A 22,639-nucleotide genomic window follows, 5' to 3' on the forward strand; every position below is an offset into this window, starting at 1 on the left:
ATCTCAAGAAGTGAATAAATTGTATGCTAATGCACAAATAATAATTTCATGATGCTTTGCGGATCAGTGTTCAGTAGCAACCCATTTCAAGATACTGTGGCCATTTAATTTGTGGCAGGGGAAATAAATTGTAGCAGTAGTACGATCCTGTTTCCTACGCAGCATGGATTATGGAGCTGAATGTGATAGGGCCAAGGTTACTTGTCAGTACAACGGTTGAAATTCAGTAGCGGAGGATAACAGTTGGGTTAGCAAATCAATTGTATAATTATTTCAAAATTATTAGTTTTACTGAGAATAGCAGTGCATTAATTAAATGTTTCAACATAAAAATATAGCAGAGCAAAATAAATCACTTTCCACAATATATGGACAAAGTTATTTTGTTCTTGTGGTCAGTGTAGAATTGTTAGTTTAATTTATATTTTCTCTTTTTTTCTTGCGAAATGTACTACGTTTCTGAATTAAATTTAATTTGCCACCTGCCTTTACATTAAGTTAGCCTGTGCATTCTCAAAGTCTGTTACTGTTCTCTTTGCTATTTTTACATCTCATCATGTTCATGCTGACCAACCATCCTTGTGCTACTAATCCCATTTACCAGCATTTGGTTCATACTGTGTTTAGTTTAGTTTAGAAATATTGTGTGGAAACAGGTCCTTCAGCCCACCAGCGATCCCCGCACATTAACACTATCCTACCACTAGGGACAATTTTTACATTTACCAAGCCAATTAACCTACAAACCTGTACGTCTTTGGAGTGTGTGAGGAAACCGAAGATCTCGGAGAAAACCCACGCAGATCACAGGGAGAACGTACAAACTCCGTACTGACCGTACCAACCCGTCACTCTATCCTCCCTTGCAAAGCTTGTCTCCGCTATGAAACCTGCAACCTGCCCCCTTGATCCTGCCCCCACTGCCCTTCTGAAGGATGTCATTGCAATAGCCGGTCCCAGCATCCTCTCTATTATCAACAGTTCTCTGGCCACTGGCACTGTTCCAACCAGTTTCAAGCACGCGGTGGTCCAGCCCCTACTGAAAAAACCTAACCTAGACCCCACCTTGCCTAGCAACTACAGACCCATTTCCAAACTGCCATTCCTGTCAAAAGCCCTTGAAAAGGCAATTCTAAACCAATTAGTGCCCTACCTGCACCAAAACACCATCCTGGAAAGTTTCCAGTCAGGTTTCAGAGCCCACCACAGCACAGAGTCTGCCTTGTTGAAGGTACATAACGACCTGCTTCTCGCCATCGACACCGGCGACTGTGCAATCCTGCTCCTTCTCGACCTCAGCGCAGCGTTCGATACAGTGGACCACACCATCCTTATTGACCGTCTCCAGTACGCGGTTGGCATTGATGGCACTGCCCTGAGCTGGTTCACTTCGTACCTCAAAGATAGGAGTTTCGCCATCAACATAGGCAGTTATTCCTCTGCTCCAGCTAGCCTCTCCTGCGGAGTTCCACAAGGCTCCATCCTAGGCCCCATTCTCTTCTCTCTATACATGCTCCCCCTTGGCCAAATCATTCAAAGGCACGGCATTTCTTTCCACTGCTATGCCGATGACACTCAGCTTTACCTCCCCCTGAAACCCAACAACCAGTCAAATTTAAACAGCCTCTTACACTGCCTTGAGGACATAAAATGTTGGATGGCACAGAACTTCCTCCAATTAAATGAGAGCAAGTCTGAGGTCATCCTATTCGGCTCCCCCGACTCCATCAAATCGATAACAGGCAGTCTTGGAAGTCTATCCTGCCTAGTCAAACCGCATGTCAAAAACCTCGGCATGATATTTGACTCTGCATTAAAATTTGATAAGCAAGTCAACGCTGTGGTAAAAGCCAGCTTCTTCCAACTTCGAACCATAGCTAAAATCAAACCTTTCCTCCAATTCGACGACACAGAAAAAACCATTCACGCTTTCATTTCCTCCCGCCTAGACTACTGCAACTCCCTATACACTGGGATCAGCCAATCTTCCCTGTCCCGCCTGCAACTGGTCCAAAACGCCGCAGCGAGACTCCTGACGGGTACCCGTAAAAGGGACCACATCACCCCGATTCTGGCCTCTCTCCACTGGCTCCCTCTACGATACAGAATCAACTTCAAGCTCCTCCTATTCACGTATAAAGCCCTAAATGGACATTCCCCCCCTACATCAAAAATCTTCTAACCCCCCTCTCTAACTCCAGGTCCCTCAGGTCGGCCGACTTGGGGCTACTGACTATCCCGCGGTCTAGGCTTAAGCTCAGGGGTGACCGCGCTTTTGCGGTTGCAGCTCCTAGACTGTGGAACAGCATCCCTCTCCCCATCAGAACTGCTCCATCCATCGACTCCTTTAAGTCCAGGCTCAAAACCTATTTCTACTCCCTAGCGTTTGAGGCTCATTGAGGAGGCGCTGTGAACTGTTTGCGTGCTACTATATGTTTCTTTTTTTTTTCCTTAGTACCTAATCAGATGTACAGCACTTTGGTCAACGTGGGTTGTTTTTAAATGTGCTATACAAATAAAATTGACTTGACTTGACAGCACCCGTAGTCGGGGTCGAACCCTGGTCTCGAGCGCTGCATTCGCTGTAAGGCAGCAACTCTATCGCTGCGCCACTGTGTCACCCTTGTGCTTTGAAAATTTATAGATTTGAAAATTTTAATATGTACATCCATGTCTGCAAGTCAATGAGTGCAGGAAGGAATTTCAGATGCTGAAGATAGACACAAAAAGCTGGAGTAACTCTGCGGGTCAGACGGCATCTCTGGAGAAAAGGAATAAGTGACGTTTCGGGCCGAGACCCTTCTTCAGACATCTGCAGGCCAATGATGTGTCCAAAAATACACTGCTTCATTGTAGAGATTTGGGGAATTTCAGTCCCTACCATCCTTCACTCTGAATTTCTTTCCACGATGCAACTGACCAATTAACCTCATGCACTCAGATTTATTAACCAACCTTTCATATGGGTCATTATCTAGTAGTCACACCCCCTACCAATGTAGACAATACCCTCCCCAACTCCACTAGTAAATCACACAAAACTGTTAGTAGCAATGTGACCTTATTGCTAAGTCTCTTAATTCAGAATTTAATTTAAGTTGCTTGATTATTTTTAATATTAAATACTAATGTTATATTCAGAATTAACTCAGCAATTTGAATTTCTTAGAATGGATTTTCTTTAGCAATAAACATTGTTTTATTTCAGAGCACATTCCGTAAAAGGTATGAAAATAGTTGAAAAACACTTTCAACTTTCTTCAACTCTTGAGAATATGAATGATTGTGTGTGCAGAGTCCAAAGTGGACAAGGGGATTGTAGAAATGGAAATGCAGACTTAATAGTAATGATCCTGCAAATTACATTGGCGTTGGGAATAGACTGTTCACATGTCTTATGCTGTTAATGTAAAGTATATTTTTCCCCTTGTTGATTTCCCACTGGAAAAAAAAAGGCTGAAGTCTTGAAATGTACGTTTGGAATCTGTGCGTTTGACATTTGTTTAAAGATGATGCTAACACAAGGTAGACACAAAATGCTGGAGTAACTCAGCGGGACAGGCAGCATCTCTGGAGAGAAGGAATGGGTGACATTTCGGGTCGAGGTCCTTCTTCAGAAGGGTCTCGACCCTAATATTGAGTGAATTAGAATTTCAGTAAATTCTGTTAAGAGTGTCGACTTTTATTCACAGTTTCTCACCTGCTGATTTCTGAACTTTTGTCCTCATTAGAGCACTGATGCCGTTTCGGTTTCCTCCTTCCTTTCTCCATTTAAGGCAGAGATTTAACAGTTGAAATTTTGCTCGTGGTTCTTAGCTGCCTCCTTCATGGCAGAAATATGGGGATAGGTTCTGCCCCATATTACATGTGAAAATCATGTATGATATTTGGAGAGGAGTGGAGAGAGACACTTAAAATTTTGGGGAGAAAATCCATTAAATTATTTGTTTATTGCTGTTAGGCAATAAGGAATTGCTAACTTTGGTGGTGATACATTATGTGTCACATTATCTAATTTGGTCTGGCACTTTTCTGTCATTCTGCATCGCAACAGAAAACCTAATAAAATATTGATTTAGCAATACAGTGTAAGTGTGCTGCTAAATCGGCTTCCCTCTACGTCCTTTTACAAAATGCCTGTGATCTGTTGTATATAAATGAATTGCCGTGCACAAATAGTCGATATGTAGCAGCACACACTGCAGCTTAGCAGCATTTTGAATTATGTTTCAACCTGAGTCTATTTACCACTTCAGAGTACTCTGTGGTATTCTATTCTCTGGGGATTGTAGGTCAAAAGTTCATTCCTCAGTTGGGAGTTTTGTGATACTGCTCGGTCTAGTGAAAAGTTTATTTATCTAAAGCAGTTTCTGGAACAGTGTAAAGTGATATTTATTTAAATACAGCAGGATAAAATATCCCAAGAGCTGGTGACAATCACAGTTTTCTTTCATTGTGGAGCCAATTTAGGATGCTGCTGACTTTTTGGGGACAAGAAATTTGAGATGATGCTTTACGATTCCTCTTGTTTGAGAGAACCAAAGGATTTTTTCTTTTCAGATCAGTAGGGACATGTACAAACGTTAATAGACACAAAATGCTGGAGTAACTCAGCGGGGGACAGGCACCATCTCTGGATAGAAGGAATGGGTGATGTTTCGGGTCGAGACCCTTCTTCAGACTTCAAACGTTATTGCAGCTCTCTGCACATGATTTGCTGCATGGTGACATTCATGTCCATTGTACTCCTTGAAAGGGAATCGGTCTCTCAGGAAGGATTGCATCATCTCCTGAACCTGCACTTGAAAAGGAATTTTGGAATGACCGTCTCTGTAGTTGAAAGCAGGTGGTCCCTTCTGCAATTTCATAATTGGAGATTTCCTTTATGACCAACACAATTTTATTATGTTCCCCAGACGTTTTGTATGTAAATGCATGACGTACACGGACGTGCTCAGTGGAGTTCGAGAATTCAATAAAACAGTTGCACGTGGTCATGGAGTTTTCTGTACATTTTTACGTTTTTGCGACAGCCGAAATAGCTCAGTTGGGAGAGCGCTAGACTGAAGATCTAAAGGTCCCTGGTTCAATCCCGGGTTTCGGCATTTGGGCGGCAAGGTAGCGCAGCGGTGGAGTTGCTTCCTTACAGCACTTTCAGCGCTGGAGACCCAGGTTTGCTGTCTGTACGGAGTTTGTACGTTTTCCCCGTGATCTTCAGTTTCCTCCCACACTTACAGGTTTGTAGGTTAATTGGCTTGGGTTTGTATACTTGGTATTAGTGTAAATTGTTCCATGTGTGTAGGCTTGTAATAATGTGTGGGGATCGCTGGTCGGTGCGGTCTTGGTGGGCCGAAGGGCCTGTATCCGCACTGTATCTCTAAACTAAACTAAGCTCTATCTACTCAACATTGCTCTGGTTTGAAATGAGGAGCCTTGGCATATGGACAAACCTCATGTACAGATTGACAGCAATAAAAGTTTGACAGAGAAAAAGTGAACTCATTGAGCCTGTTAAAAGAGTGAGTCTGGAAGTCTGTGACCACCTGTTTTGACCATGCGCAAGGAATTATTTGCCTTTAGTGAACAGTGCAGTGTAAGAAACAGCGGTATTTGGAAAATTGTACGAAAAAATCTGTGATCTGATAGCCATTATGGGGACTTGGTTGCAAGGGGGTCAAATCTGGGTAAAGAATATTTAGGAAGGATCGGTGGGAAGATGAGGTTGGCATTCATGGGGGCAAGAATCAAAATAGGTATTGATGTGAGAGATGATCTGAGAAGATGGTGAATCTATTAGAAGGTGTTTAATAACAAAGGAAAGAAGACACTGGTAGGAATAGTGTAAAGCAACCAAAAATGGAGGGCAGTAAGGTGGAATGGGAAGGATTTAAAAAGAACCCGAGAGACAACTTTTTCACACAGAGGGTTGTAGGTATATGGAACAAGCTGCTTGAGGGAGCTGCAGCTAGGGTTGCCAACTGTCCCGTAATAGCCAGAACATCCCGTTGTCCCGTACGGGACTGCCCTTGTCCCGTATTAGTAGGCTTGCCAACTTCCTCACTCCCAAAGAAGGGACAAAGGGTGATGTCACTGACCCACGCCCCGGGCCGGGCGGCCGCCATTGGTGGAGCGGGAGCACATGGCCTCTGGATGGGTGAGCTCACGCGGGGCGCGGGGCGGTGACATCACCGTGTCCCTTTGGGAGTGAGGAAGTTGGCAACCATAGCTGTAGCGACAGGTACAATTATAATGTTTAAAAGACCCTTAATGACCAGTGTGGCCTTCTATGTGTGGAGCAACGGGACATGGGTAAGATTTTTTTAATTAATATTTCTCATCGGTGTATACTGTAAAGAAAATCATGGAAGCTAAGGAATTGAGGCAACATACTGTCATATGTTGAAAGACTGGAGCGACTAGGCTTGTATACACTGGAATTTAGAAGGATGAGAGGGGATCTTATTGAAACCTATAAGATTGTTAATTGATTGGACACGCTAGAGGTAGGAAACATGTTCCCGATGTTGGGGGAGTCCAGAACCAGGGGCCACAGTTTAAGAATAAGGAGTAGGCCATTTAGAATGGAGATGAGGAAAACTTTTTCACTCAGACAGTTGTAAATCTGTGGAATTCTCTGCCTCAGAAGGCAGTGGAGGCCAATTCTCTGGATACTTTCAAGAGAGTTAGATAGAGCTCTTAATGATAGCGGAGTCAGGGGGTATGGGGAGAGGGCAGGAACGGGGTACTGATTGTGAATGATCAGCCATGATCACATTGAATGGCGATGCTGGCTCAAAGGGCCGAATGGCCTACCTACTGCTTATTACCTACCTACCTGTTGTTTATTGTCAAATGAATTGCGATGTCTTGGACCACATTACAAATTACCATAGAAGAGGTATTGGCAACCTTAAAGCACAATAACGTGGATATATCCCCAGGGCCTGACCAAGTGCAGGCTCAGACCTTGTGGGAAGCTCGGGGACAAAATGGCTGAGATATTGCAGTGATATTTGCATCGTCTTTATCCTCGGGTGAAATTCCAGAAGACTGAGGGATAGCTAATGTTGTATCGTTATTTAAGAAGGGCAGCAAGGGCAAGCCAGGGAACTTGGGGGTAAGCTATTGGAAGAGATTCTGATAGATAGGATGTACCTACATTCGGATGAACATGAATGATTATGGATAATCAACATAGCTTAATGTGTGAGAAATTGTGTCTCACAAATCCGTTGGAATTTTTTGAAGAAGTAATTGGTGAGGGGCAGTGTAGTGGACGCTGTCTATATAGACTTTAGTAAGGCCTTTGACAAGGACCCTTTTGGTACACTAGTCCGGAAGATTAGATCAAATGGGATCCAGGGAAAACTGGCTAATTGGATACATAATTAGCTCGTTGGCAGGAAGCAGAGGCTAATTTTCGAAGTTTGGTTTGTTTCAGACTTGTGGCCTGTGACTATTGGTGTGCCTCAGAGGTTGGTGTTATGCTCGTTGTTGTTCGATGTTTATATAAATTATCTGGATGTCAAAAAACATTGGTTTATTTGCAGATGACATTAAAGCATGTGGCATCATTGACAGTGAAGGAGGTTATTAATGATTACAATGGGGTCTTGTTCAGCTAGGCAAGTGAGCCGAGGAATGGCAAGTGGCATTCAATTCAAATAAGTATGAGGTGTTGCGTTTTGGGATATTGAACCAAGGTAGGACTTTCATAGTGAAGAATAGGGCCCTGGGGAGTGTTGTAGAATGGAGTGACTTAGATGTACAAGTACATTGTCCCTGAAAGTGGCATCTCATGTAGATAAGATGGTGAAGAAGGCATCTGGTGCACTGGCCTTCATCAGTCAGTGAAGGAATTGGGTTGTGATGTTACAGTTGTACAAGATGTTGGTGAGGTCGCACTAAGGAGAGGTTGTAACGTAAGAGACTGAGGGGAAATCGTAGAGGTATATAAAATCATGAGGGGAATTAATAAGGTAAGTCCTTTTCCAAGGGGTGGGGAATCAAAAGCTAGATGACATTGACTTCAGATAAGAAGGAAAAGATTTAAAAGGGACCTGAGGGGCAACTGCTTCACACAGAGGGTGATGGGTATATGGGCCAGAGAAAGAGGTTAAGATAGGTACAAAAGCAGCACTTTTGCACAGGTACATGGATCGGAAAGATTTAGTGGGAAATGGGCCAAACACAGGCAAATGGGAAAGCAGGTTGTGGAAGAGCACTTGCAATGAAGGGGAGAATTGCAAGGCCTGTGTGGATGGGGGTTCAGGGAAACAGGAGGCTGAACATTGTGCAGGATTTTGGCGATGTTTTAGTGCAGTGATGGGAATTTGGGAACGATTATATTTAACCGCTAGCCTCCGAGATTGCCATTGCATTTATAAGACTGTGTCCAGCAAATGAACCAAAAGGAGTTGTGCGCAGGGAATGATAAATCACATGGGGTTGCAACAGTTCTTGCAATAGGAATTACCTGTTTAAATGTCATGATTGATATGATTTGAACACAGAACTGGTTGCAAAACCATCTACTCTAGATGAAGTAAACTTTCAGATGTATATTGCTGAAAAAGGCATTGCTGTGCAGTTCATTTTCTAGGCTGTTACCCTCACCACAGCCCTATAATACGCATTCAAAGGAACTGAATTATGAATCCAGTGCCATGTCTAATCTGATGCAGGATTGGAAGCACATTCCATAAAATAAATGCTGGGAAATGTCAGTAAGCACCTACCATACAATAGCCCTTCATGATAAGTCTTGCGGTACAACACAGCTGGGAAATCACTGACACAATTGGACATAAGTTCAGGGCTTATGAATTTACACAGGAATCCTGATGCTGCATAATGCTAAACTCTCAGCAAATTTGGATCAATATGTAGTCAGTCCAATTCTCTGATGTACTGAGGTTTTCAGTTATTTTTTTAATTATGAGAACAAACAATGCATTTTAACATCTCAATACTTCTGGTAACTTTAAACACGCTGCGACCTATTTTTACTGTGTGTGACGTGGGGAAAAAGAGCTGATTTTTAGCGGCATCTACCTTTTGAAATTGGAATTTCAATGCAAATTTCATTCGTTTTATCTAGGTGCCATGTTGCGTACTTTATGTGCAAAATATATTGTGTAGATTATAAATCATTGCACCTTTATGTTAGTATTTTTAATGAAATAATCCTAGAGTATTCAGGCTTTTTTTCTTTCTACATAATTTTAGCATAGCAGTCATTTTATGGGGTAAATGGTGTCAGTATTCAATTAAAAACAAGGCTCAACAAAGGTGAACAGGTTAATATTTCTTTATTCAAGGAATCAAGTTAAAAGAAGGAAAAAAAGGTCCAATTGCAATCCTGAGTTTGTTAATAGTGGAGGAACAGACATAAACATTTTAAATCTTTCACCTTGAATTGTGTTTGATGTAAAACACCTCCATTGACCATTCTATGATCTTAGCAAGTGCATAAAATGAAAAGTAACGAGACTCCAAACATTGAGCTAACTGATAACTAGTTAATATGTATTATAAATAGAACTTCATATGATATAACTATTTGCCAATAACATCACCAGATACTGCATCCACTATTAGCATCACTGTTCTGACATCGACACAAGCCAGGGGTTGTTTTTAAACAACGTAATTTTGATTATTGATTATCTGTTCAGTGTCTATTGATCCAATGATAAATAAAACTATATTTTTAAAAATCAGTTAACAGTGGAAATGTGACTGGCTGAGAAGGATTGACTTGTTTTCATTGGGAAGACACATCTGATGTGTTCCCTGCCATCACAAAACCTGCTATCTTGGACCTCTGCCAATGCTGGCACTTTGCAGCTGTGCTTTTTCTGTTCTCCTGAAGCCTGACCCACTTTCCAAGATGACCTGCGGTTAATGTCAATCGCAATTGCTTTCTTATCATGTCTGATATTGTACTTCATTGTCATCAGGATCTGAAAACTTAAATGAAGTTTAAAGTACATAACTATGGAAATGTCACTCAAGTTCATCGAGAACATACAGTATTCCAAAATGTTAAAACATGCAGCTCAGCTGTCTAATCTTCTAGAATCTATAAATTATACTCTTATCTGTAGAAAATTTTAACTTATGAAGTTAATATTTAGTAACATTTTCTAAATTATTTGTCCATGAGATATTTTACAATTGTTGAAATGCCCAGGGTCCTCCTGTTATTTGTGCTATTGGCACATTCATCACCAAAGTTGCACAGTATGCACAGTAAGATCAACAAATAATCTAGAGAAAATATAAAGTTCGTAAATAAAACCTTATTCACTGAGGCAGGCAATAAAATTCTGATAGTTTTACAAATTCTATTGATCCTGGTCAGAAATATTGCATCACCTTAAATTAAAGTTAGTTTATAAACACAAAATGCTGGAGTAACTCAGCGGGACAGGCAGCATCTCTGAAGAGAAGGAATGGGTGACGTTTCGGGTCAAGACCCTTCTTCAGACTCGACCCGAAACATCACCCATTACTTCCCTTCAGAGATGCTGTCCTGCTGAGTTACTCCAGCATTTTGTGTCTACGGTTTAAACCAGAATCTGCAATTCATTCCTACACATTAGTTTATAAACATATACTTAATACATTATAATTTTCTTTTGTGCTGCAAAATAGATATAGGTGCAAAGCAGAATTACCATTGCGAGTTGCTTCTTTCTCATTCTCGCCACATTAATAGTTCCCAATCTTTTTGGTAATGAGGGATTGAAAGTGAGATCATTCCGCATTGCTGAGGAGGGAACATTCTTGTTTCACAAATATAAAGGGTAGTCAAATTGTTCCCACATGTGCCCAGAAATAGTGCTTGAATGCCTCAACTTGACCAGGTTAAGGGAGGTTAGAAGAGAAAATTGAATCATAATTGGGGCCACACAAATCATACTGAAATATTTAGCAGCTGTGTTACAATTGAAAATTGAAATATTGCTAGTTTGCCTATTGGATAATGTGCTTTCATGCCACCACATGCTTTGCTGATGATTCTGTGCCAAAGAACACATACAATTTTAAAACAAAAGTCGCTTTTCTTGCCTCACCACCATTTCATGTAGTGGAAGTGTTTGATTTGATGGAAACCCATTCTATCCCACCAGCTGTAATTATTGGCAAAAAATAGGGGAGCCATTGTACTGGGAGCCAGCTGTTGTGGAGATTCTTGCTACTATATTTATTGAGTGTTTAGTAACCAAAACTGAATTTTGTAAATTATACTCAGCATTGCCGAAAATTTTAATGTTAATGTGTCACCCCACTGTTCCTACTTGTCAGTTGAAACGGACAACTAATGGCAAATAAATGAGACATCAAGGAAATCTTTGGCAGCATTCGACAACACCCTCCCCCCTAAATCATCTGTCTATTTTCCACCAAAGTTATTAGAAAGTATTACATTGTTTTGCATGATTTATTTTTGAAAATCGTAGTCATTTGAGATATTTTTTTAAATGTTAATTAAACATATGAGTATGTTGAGGCTATGATCTTAAGAATTTTTGCATGGATTTACTGTAGATTTAAATCTGAAAAAGATTAGTGCTGTTTTGTAATTACAATCTTCACTGTCATCGTCAACATCATTATATTTTAAAAGTGTGAATTTACACGAGAGGCACCATATTTAACAAAATTTAAGGTGCTGAAATCACCTTAAGCTGAAATCACCAAGTGATTTGTTGGTGTAACTTGTGTGAATTTCTTGGATGGGGAGGCGATGATGGGAAGATAGAACCTGTTGATTTGCCCATCATCCCTTTCACATCAGGTTCCACCGATCATCAATCATCCTCTATCCCACCCACCTCTGCACTGCTATATACTGGTAATCTTTCTTGTTCTCTCTCAGTCCTGAACACTTGACCCAAAATGTCATCTACCCTTTTTGCTTCCATAGATCCTGCTTGATCTACTGAGTTCATCCAGCATTCTGTTTTTTGTGATGAGGAACTGGCCTAACTTAGCACAATTTACCAAGTCACACCAAAGCAAAACAAGTATAAGTTGCATGTAAGCAATGTTAAGATAACTAAGGATTAAAACAACAGGAGCAGCAATATGTGGGGGTGTGGAAAATAAATAGTTGTAGAGTGACCACTGATAAATAACACATCTCTATATCCTAATCGGGATATTTAGCATTTTAACAACTTCCAGATTAATGTTCAGTTTAGTTTATTGTCATGTGTACCGAGGTACAGTGAAAAGCTATTGTTGCGTGCTAACCAGTCAGCGGAAAGACAATACATGATTACAATCGAGCCATTTACAGTGTGTAGATACATAATAAGGGAATAACGTGTAATGCAAAGAAAAGCCAGCAAAGTCCGATCAAAGATAGGCTGAGGGTCACCAAAGAGGTTGATAGAAGTTCAGGACTGCTCTCTGGTTGTGGGAGGATAATTCAGTTGCCTGATAACAGCTGGGAAGAAGCTGTCCCTGAATCTGGAGGTGTGCATTTTCATATGAAGTGGATGAAAAGCTATAGTGCTGTATACGAAAGCATACAACTTATAATTTCACTGAAGCCAAAATATGTGAGACCACCTCCAAGAAAAGATAGTTCAAGCAACTACAATCAACACTAACACATAAAGTATTGACTATCACTTGGAACAATTTAGACTTAAATTTGAATGTTCGTACTGCTTCCTTGTTTCGTGTTTATCAGATCAGAAATAAGTTGAAAAAAACTGGAGCAGTGCATTTGATATAAGAGGTGGTACTCATGGCAGTAAGTTGCTGACGGGGATCTGCAAGGCAAGAGTGCTTTTATTAATAAGACTTTTTGATAACCTGAACTGCAGCCTAATACCCCTTTCAGGTGTTAATGGAAAAAAAATCACATTTATGAAAGATGACAGATTCATAGAAGTGCTATTCCGGACTTTTGCATATGTAGCATATATCAGCAAAGACAGCATACAAAGACAGGAACCTGAGGCAAGTTTCTCAGAATGAGGGTGACACTGACTTTGGCTTTGAGAGCAATATAGGTACTTCTTGTTCATTTGTTACTGGAATGTTATCTGTCAAAACTGGAGGTACATCCTGGACATCTGACAAATACTTCCATCATTGTAGCATGCAAACATCCCCCGTCAACACTTTGCAGCAGCTGATGAAAAGTTATAATGCTGCTTACTCAACTTATAACTTCACTGAAACAACAAAAAAAAACACTTCTAAGAAAAGATAGTTCAAGCAACTACAATCAACACTAACATTTATAAAGTAAGGGCTACCACGGTGCAATTTAGACTAAAATTTGAATGTTTGTATTGCATCCTTGTTTCGTACAATGGTGTGACCCTTCAATAGCCACAGGTTCTCCCCAGGTTATGACAGGGTCGCATTACTGTGAACTGTTTGTAACCCGAAGAGATCGCAAGTTGACAATGTGGCGGCCTGGCAATCAATTTAAACAAACCCATGGAGCAACCAAGGGTAATGGGTAGTTAAACCCGGCTGTTTAACTCAACTTTTCAGATATTGCTGCAAATCAAGCTCCCACAGGCAGAAGATTCCTCCAGCTTCACAGCAGCTGTTAGGTCTGTACATTAGTCAGGCGTTCGTAGCCTGGGGAAGACCTGCGCTTCATAAGATCAAAGCTGTGGAGAATGCTGTCACTAACGTGGGAAATTTGACTCCTAAAGCTTGGTGTACCAAAAAAGACTAACACAGGAGGTCTAGCTAGTGCTGTTTTGGAAATGGTGCGAACAAATATAAACTAAGTTTTGAATGAATAAGTATATTGGCCAAGGAATGTGCCTTGGTGCTCCGCTCGTTAATGACAACACAAACATACAGTTAACAATTAAGAATAAAGCATAAACACATCAAAACAATAAGGATACAACATTAAGGTCTAAACATGTGGGTGAAAATAAACCAGAGCAAAAAATAAACTATAGCATTGTGATTTTTCTTTTCTCAAACTTTTTGAAACAATGTTAGGGAGATTGCTAGCACTAGAAAGATCGTACAGGTGAATTTCTAGGCCAATGTCCTTCAAATACCAGCTCGAAAAGACCCGTGTTTATTGCAACCTTTATGACATTACCTCTTGAAATGCTAATACACATTTTACATTTGATTATTTTAGTGTGTTGGCAGTTATTGCAGCAAGTTACTGTACTGCTCTCGTCATCATACCATTTTACTTATATTTGTGCTCTTATTACATATATCTTGTGAAAGCTGCAAACCTCTCACTTTGTAATTTCAAGAGATTTCTGTGCTTCTATACGCCGACCAGCTTCACATTAATTTTGTTGTGTGTTTACTTCACTTACTACTGTTCGCATGTCCCCATCCTGCTTTTTTTCTCCTCTTCTTAAATTCCCTTTGAGGTTTTCAACCCTCTGCCAAACTTGTTTAAATGTTCACAGATCTCCTCCAAGGATATTGATTCCAGCCCTGCTGAGGTGCAACCTGTCCAATTTGTACAGGTTCCACATGCTCCCTCTACTGGATACATTTGGGAAATCACTGGCTGTTCCTCAGACTTGTCAGTTCATCCTAGATATTGTTATATTATTTTTATTAAAATTATTAAAAATGGTATAATTAAATATGTTTTATTTTTGAACATTAGAATTAGGAACAAGTGTAGGCCATGTGTCTTGATTAATACTGATCCTCAGTCTCAGCTTCATTTTCCAGTGCTATTACAATATTCCCAAATTCCCCTAATATCCAGAAATCTATTGATCTTTGATTTGAATTAACTCTGTGAAAGACCTGCCATGGTTCCCTTGGGTAGAGAATTCTAACTGCCCTCTAAGTGAAGAAATCGTTCCTCATTTCAGTTCCAAATGGCTCATTCTTTCTCAGAAACGACTCCCTTGACCTAGTCTTCTCAGTAAAGGGATATAACCTCCTTGCATCTAGTCTGTCGACCCTATGACTAGGAAGACGTGGTTTGTTAGCTTTTGTAGGTTTTGATGAGATTGCCTCTCATTCTTCTAAACTCTAAAGAATATAATCCAAGTTTACTGGATTGTTTCATGTCTGACAAACCTGCCATCCCTAGAGCTATGTTAGTGAAACTTAGGTGCACTCCTTCTAGGGCAAAGGCATTCTTTCTTGGGTAAGAAAATCAAAACTGTTCAAATACACTCGGTGTGGTCTCCTCAAGGTCAAAAACAATTATAATAAATCACCTGTTCTTCTCTAATCAAACTCCCTACAAACGCTAACAAACCATGTCTTCCTAACACACCCAGGAACCGTTGAACATCAACACTTCTCAACCTCACACCACATAGTTCAGTCTGAAGAAGGGTCTCGACCCGAAATGTCACCCATTCCTTCTCTCCAGAGATGCTGCCTGACCCGCTGAGTTACTCCAGCATTTTGTGTCTGCCACATAATGAATGCTTTGCTTTTCTATTATGCGCACCAAAGTGGATGGCCTCTTGATTTTCCAAAATACATTCCACCTGCCATGCTCTTGTCCACTTGCTCAGTTTGGCTGTATGCCCCTAAAGCCACTTTGCACACTTTCCCATATTCACTATCCCTCCTTGGTCTAGTTTCATCAGCAAATGTGAATTTATAATGTATGGCTTCTTTGACAAAACATTGACATGCATTGTGAATAGCTGGGACCTAAATACTGATCCATGTGGTACCTTACTAGTCATAGCCTACCAGCCATTAATTCAGTGCTCTCATTTTGATAACTAATTTTCAATACACGAAAGTACATTACCTCAGTTTCACCACTCTCAAACCTCATTGACCAATATTAAAAGCTTTCCAAAAATCCAACCATTTTACACCCATTAGAGCTCTAGGAGGTCACACTCTCAAAGAACTCTAATAGATTAATCACACACAACTTGCCTTTCATAAATCCACAATGATGTTGCTCAATCCTATTATTCTTTATAGGATGTTCTCTTATTATATCTTTTATAATGGATTCCAGTATTTTCCCCGTCACTGATGTTAGACTCGTAGGTTGGTAACTCCTTCTTTCCTCTTTCCCCCCTTTCTTTAAAATATGGTAACATTTGCTAAGTTCCAATCCACAAAAACAATTTCAGAATCTATAGAAGCCTGGGAGTTGATAAGCAGAGCATCCAACATCTCTAAAACTATCTACTTAAAAACTTGGGATGTAGATCATTGGGTCCATAGGGTTACAAAGTACTGCACAAGTTGGCTGACCAATGTCTAGTATTATTTTTGACTCATAATTGCTTTAGTTCATCATTCGCACTCGACCTTTGATTCTCTAATATATGTCAGGCAAGTTATCTCCATGATGACAGATACAAAGTAATTTTTAATTATTATGCCATTTCCTTATTTCCCCATTATAAATTCTCCTGTTTCTGTCAGTAACAGGCCCATTTTTGCCCTAACGAGTTATTTGCTTTGTATGTACATATATAAAGCTTTCTACAGTTCAATTTTATCCAACAGTATACATGTAGTTTATCTTGCCTATTCTTATCAATTTTCTGATACCCATTTGCTGTTTTCCAAACTGTTCCCAATCCTTAGGCCTGGTGCTATTTCTGGCAACTTTGTAATCCTCTTCCTTTGACAATATTCTTTTACATTTCTTACCCCAGCCACAGATGATTCAGAATTTGTTCTGGGGTTTCTGTGCCATTTAGGAATGTATTTCCTTTGAAATCTATGCATTATTTTCTAAAATACAGACCACTGCCTGTATACTGCCGTATCTATCCACTACCAATCAACCACAACCAATTGTATCCACGCTGTATCTCTAAACTAAATTAAACTCACTCCTCATACCTTCAAATTTTCCTTTGTTTGATTTAAAATTTTAGATTTTTGTGATCTAGGCACCACCAACAAGCCAGTATTTGTGTGCAGTTTTGGTCTCCAAATTTGAGGAAGGATATTCTTGCTATCGAGGGCGTGCAGCATAGGTTTACTAGGTTAATTCCCGGAATGGCGGGACTGTCATATGTTGAAAGACTGGAGCGACTAGGCTTGTATACACTGGAATTTAGAAGGATGAGAGGGGATCTTATTGAAACATATAAGATTATTAAGGGGTTAGACACGTTAGAGGCAGGAAACATGTTCCCAATGTTGGGGGAGTCCAGAACTAGGGGCCACAGTTTAAGAATAAGGGTAGGCCATTTAGAACAGAGTTGAGGAAAAACTTTTTCAGTCAGAGAGTTGTAAATCTGTGGAATTCTCTGCCTCAGAAGGCAGTGGAGGCCAGTTCTCTGAATGCTTTCAAGAGAGAGCTAGATAGAGCTCTTAAGGATAGCGGAGTCAGGGGGTACGGGGAGAAGGCTGGAACGGGGTACTGATTGAGAATGATCAGCCATAATCACATTGAATGGTGGTGCTGGCTTGAAGGGCCGAATGGCCTACTCCTGCACCTATTGTCTATTGTCTATTTATTATCTTTCCAAATTGCCCCTTGAGAAGCTGATGGTGAGGCACCTTCTTGAACCTCTGCAGTTCTTTTTGGAGGAGGTAAACCCATAATGCTATTGATCAGGGAGTTTTAAGATCAGTACCCAGTGATAATGAAACAACAATAATATATTTTCAAGTCCGGATGGTGTGTGACTGTGAGCAGAAAGATGCAGGTGGTGGTGTTCCAATATACCAGTTGCCATTATTCTTATTGGTGGTAGGGCCTTATCTTGGTGTGTGTGTGCGTGATCGTAATTTCATAGCTGTGCAAATCAGCATGGAAGCTAATAGTACTGCACAAAAGAATGTTTATAGAATATGCTTTGGTTCATGCTTTAATTTTTCTGTGCTGCATTGATTGCTGATTGCACTTGAAGCCTAACTGAAAGATGCTGCTTCTTTCAATGGAGGACATTCAGATTACAATCAGTTATTCTAGAATCAATGCTTGGATATTTTAACTGATTATTGATGCTGTTACAATTGCTCTTCATTATTTTACAAGCATTTGTCAAAGTTCAATATAATGGTTTAATTTTGAAATGGCTCTTGAAGAAATATAAAATTTTAATGAAGTGCAAATGGTAAATGCCGATATCATGCTAAGAATTGATTGTGAAGTGATTTGTTAACCTCAGATGATGGATCTGTAGTTCCATTGCTAAGTCCCAATATCTAGACATTTTAATCCCAATCCCCTTTCGAGGTAGTTTAAAATGGGTAACACTGACCATGTGAATGTGAAAAGGCTTTTTAAAAAAGCATTTTAAAGTATTTTCTCCCACCAAAACTTTTCTTCATCTGTGAGCTACATTCTTCTTCAATTTAAACTGTTTTACTAGAAGGCAGATGTAAAATGCTAGAGTAACTCAGCGGGACAGACAGCATCTCTGGAGCGAAGGAATGGTTGACGTTTCAGGTCGAAACCCTTCTTCAGACTGAGAGTCACGGGAAAGGGAAACAAGAGATATAGCCGGTGATGTAGAGAGATATAGAACAAATGAATGAAAGATATGCAAAAAAGTAACGATGATAAAGGAAACAGGCCATTGCTCGGTGAGAACGAGAAGCTAGTGCGACTTGGGTGGGGGAGGGCTGGAGAGTGAGGGAATGCAGGGGTTACTTAGAGAAATCAGAGAATTAGAGAAATCAATATTCATACCACTGGATTGTAAGCTGCCCAAGGCAGCTTTACTTGAAGGCAGTTTTCCATATCACCTCAGCGTCATGGCAAATGTATGATTATCTTTTTAACCTGGCATATTTTTCCTGTTGTTTCCATTGCAAAGTCTGTAACGGCCTCTTTTTGCTTCACACAGTGCTGAGTATTCGCGGTGTCCAAGAAGAGGAGCCTCCAGATCCGCAGTTGATGAGACTGGATAACATGTTGTTGGCAGAAGGAGTGTCCGGTCCTGAGAAGGGCGGAGGGTCGGCTGCAGCGGCGGCTGCGGCGGCGGCATCCGGCGGATCACCGAATGACAGTTCCATCGAGCACTCTGACTACAGAGCCAAACTCACACAAATACGACAAATTTACCACTCGGAGCTGGAGAAGTATGAGCAGGTGTGACTCGCCTTACCAAACATTGTGAAGGAGTATATAGCCCAGCATTCATAAGATAGACAAAAAATGCTGAAGTAACTCAGGCAGCACCTCTGGATAGAAGGAATGGGTGACGTTTCGGGTCGAGACCCTTCTTCCCGAAATGTCACCCATTCCTTCTATCCAGAGATGCTGCCAGTCCCACTGAGTTACTCCAGCATTTTGTGTCTATCTTTGGTGTAAACAAGCATCTGCAGTTCCTTCCTAGACATTCATTATGCATTGGTTTTATGTCTTTTGAAATTTCATGTTTGTGTTCATCAAATAAATCCTTTCAGTACAAGTAAAATCAATTCAAACAAGGAATTAGGCAATCAGGTTGATTGACTATCAGACTGTAAACCGCATTGGTACACTGACTTCCAACTAGTTTATACTTAATCTCTTTAAATTTGCACCTGAAGCACAATTTAGTCGTATCCTAGGTGGCCGCTTTTGTATACATTGTATATGCAAGCAAAGAATTTCACTGTGCCTACTTCACAATGAAGTATTCCTATTCCTATCAAAGGCCAATTGTTAGAATAGTTCACTGAGGCAGAGTGAGCTTTTGCCATAGAGATCTGTTTCCTGCACAGAAGCATCTACCTGTAATAAAGCGTTAAAAAAAATCTGGCATCGCTGGCTAATAGCAAGTGGGAAATATTTGCTTATTCTCTGTAATTGTTCCTCAGTGGAGTCCCAATGATTTTGGCAGGTGACCAAATTTCGCAATCCAAAGTACTTCTGATGGCCAGTTGTAAGAAATATTTTATTTCAATCTTGCATAACCAGATTCTGAAAATTTAGCCACATTTATAAAGATATCAATGCCACAGCATCAGTTAGATTTTATGAAACTATTTTAAACATAAAATATTCACAGTTTTACAAATCATATTGTAATTATTCAAACAATACAATACCAGTTCTTTCATTAGAGATCGCCGTAAGAGGTCTGCTCATGTATAAAAGTAAAACCTGAACCGCCAATAAGTCAACCCATGCCTGACCTGACCTCATGTATTTGACCTGATGGCATTCGGAGAATATCACTATACAATCCAACATTTGTGGTTTAAAGTTCTGGAGCACTGCATGTCACCTTTGTAGTATGTAGTCACTGAAACTTTAATTTACTGAGTAATTAACAGATGTGGGATGAAAAATGTCATTGTTCACATAAATTATGCATTCCATCTGATGAATCCCTGGTGAATGTATATCCTAATCTTGTTTTTTTTTTCTGTTGGTAGGCCTGTAGTGAATTCACCACACACGTTATGAACTTGCTTCGTGAACAGAGTCGGACCAGGCCCATTTCACCAAAGGAGATTGAGCGTATGGTTTCCATTATCCACCGCAAATTCAATTCCATTCAGATGCAACTGAAGCAGAGTACATGTGAAGCAGTGATGATCCTGCGATCTCGATTCCTTGATGCAAGGTATGTTTCAAGCTGCAAGCATCTGCTCAAATTGTTGACGCCATCTGTTGTTATCAATAGTGAAATAATGCTAAACCTTAGACCACAACTTGCTTCTTAAAGCCTGGAGCAAGAGATACCTAATTTCTCCACTTGCCATGTCAGGAAGAAGAGTCTCGGTCAGAAATTCACCCGTTCCTTCTATCCAGAGAAGCCGCCTGTCCCGCTGAGTTACTCCAGCATTTTGTGCCTATATTTGGTGTAAACCAGCATCTGCAGTTCCTTCCTACACATTAAGTGTGAAGCTTTCCATGTTATGCAAAATAAGTCACCATCTCTTAAAACTATTGCACAGTTATAGGTGAGCTTGGGGGAAAAAACAGTTGATACTGAAAACGTGAGGTAGTACTTGACAGGACAATCGAAACGGTTCAGTTTCAGTATATTTGCAAAGGCAAAGGTATGGCTCAAAAGGAACATGTATGGCGAGTCGTAAGGCGATGTGCGTTGAGGTAGACGTTTATTAGAAGGCTAACAACTGTGACAAAACCAACGCTGTAAACGACAGACAACCATAAATTCAACTGTCTTTCTTGGAGTTCAAAACCAGACTGATTGTTCCCTCCCCTGCGCACCACCTGACCTCTTCGACCAATCAGAGGGTTCGATGGTCTGGACCAATCCCTGTGCCCCTACATGACCCCCCCTCCAGAACCCTCGGCGCGATACCAGGCAGGTGCCCGGACCACCCGACCGGAGCGGGTGCGGAGAGGAGAGGGAGGCCCAACCGGGGGTGGGGACGGGGAAGCAGGCACCGCGGGAGGGGCTGCCGGAGGCGAAAGGGGAGGAGGGGAAGCTGACGGAGCCGGAGGCGGCAGTGGCAAGGCGACCGGGGGAAGAGGAGTCCCGAACGGGGGCAGCGAGGGGGGAAACTGCTGTACGGGAGCCGCGGCCGGAGGTCGGCCCCGGCGAGGAGGTTGAGCCGCTGTAACGGGCTGGTCTGGGTCCAAATAGGCAGGCTTAAGGCGGGACACCGAGACGACCTCCTGTCGGGTGCCCACTTCCAACGTGAAGGTGACTGTGCCTTTCTTCACTACCCTGAACGGACCCTGGTAAACCGGCCGGAACGGGGGACGGTGGGCATCAATTCGTAGAAACACAAACTCACAGTCGCCCAAGGTCGCCGGGACATGTGAAGGGGGATCCCCGTGGCGAGAAGCAGGGACCGGGGCCAGGGACCCCACCCGCGCTCGGAGTGAAGCCAAGAGTGCTGGCACGGAGGGAGGGAGGGTAGAACATGGAGGGAGAACGTCGCCTGGCACCCGCAGGGGCGAGCCATAGACGAGGTCCGCCGGGGAAGCTCCGAGATCGGACTTCGGAGCCGTGCGGATACCCAGGAGAACCCATGGGAGCTGGTCGGCCCAGTCTGGGCCGGACAGGCGGGCAGTGAGGGACGCCTTGAGCTGCCGGTGGAACCGCTCCACCATCCCGTTGGCCTGGGGGTGATAGGCGGTGGTTTGCTGTAATCGGGACCCGCACAGCTGAGTCAGAGCCACCCACAGGGACGAGGTGAATTGGGCGCCCCGGTCGGTAGTGATGACGTCCGGGACGCCGAAACGGGCAACCCAATTTAGTGCTAGAGCCCGAGCGCAGGAGGCTGCTGAGATGTCGGACTACGGGAGCGCTTCCGGCCACCGGGTGAACCGCTCGGCTACCGTGAGGAGGTGGGTGTAGCCCCTGGAGTGAGGCAACGGGCCGACGAGATCCACGTGGATGTGGAGGAATCGGACAGCGGGGACCGTGAACTGCTGGACGGAGGGCCGAGTGTGCCGGTGAACCTTGGAGGTTTGACAAGGAATGCAGGAGCGGGACCAGGCGGCCACCTGCCTCCGCAGCCCGTGCCAGACAAAGCGAGCCGCAACCAGAGCCGAAGTGGCCCGGATGGACGGATGTGCCAGGCCTTGAATGGTATCAAAAACCTGGCGCCGCATGGAAGTGGGCACTACCGGGCGGGGGCGGGGCAGAGAAACATCGCACCAGAGTTTGGTACGAGTGAGACCACAGGCTACCTGTGTCAACCGCAACCCCGAGGTGGTGGGGGGGTACAGGGAGGGGGTGTCTTCCAGGCGCTGAGCCTCCGCGAGCTCCTGGAAATCCACCCCGGAACTTACCTC

General features: G+C 42.2%; 1 protein-coding gene and 1 non-coding gene across 5 annotated transcripts in view; both read left to right on the forward strand.

Moving 5' to 3' along the window:
- pbx4 (pre-B-cell leukemia transcription factor 4) overlaps positions 1-22,639 on the forward strand; it is a 265,310-nt gene that overhangs the window by 189,470 nt on the left and 53,201 nt on the right. For all 4 annotated transcript variants that reach the window (XM_078429588.1, XM_078429590.1, XM_078429589.1 and 1 more), the window contains exons 3-4: positions 18,777-19,021; positions 20,296-20,486. In XM_078429588.1, the coding sequence (XP_078285714.1) occupies positions 18,777-19,021; positions 20,296-20,486 (436 nt within the window). The remainder of the gene's footprint in view (positions 1-18,776; positions 19,022-20,295; positions 20,487-22,639) is intronic.
- Positions 5,033-5,105, forward strand: trnaf-gaa (transfer RNA phenylalanine (anticodon GAA)). Its single transcript has one exon. It is a non-coding gene; the product is annotated as a tRNA-Phe (tRNA).

Source organism: Rhinoraja longicauda, chromosome 37 (assembly GCF_053455715.1).
Source record: "Rhinoraja longicauda isolate Sanriku21f chromosome 37, sRhiLon1.1, whole genome shotgun sequence".
Classification (NCBI taxonomy): Eukaryota; Metazoa; Chordata; class Chondrichthyes; order Rajiformes; family Arhynchobatidae; genus Rhinoraja; species Rhinoraja longicauda.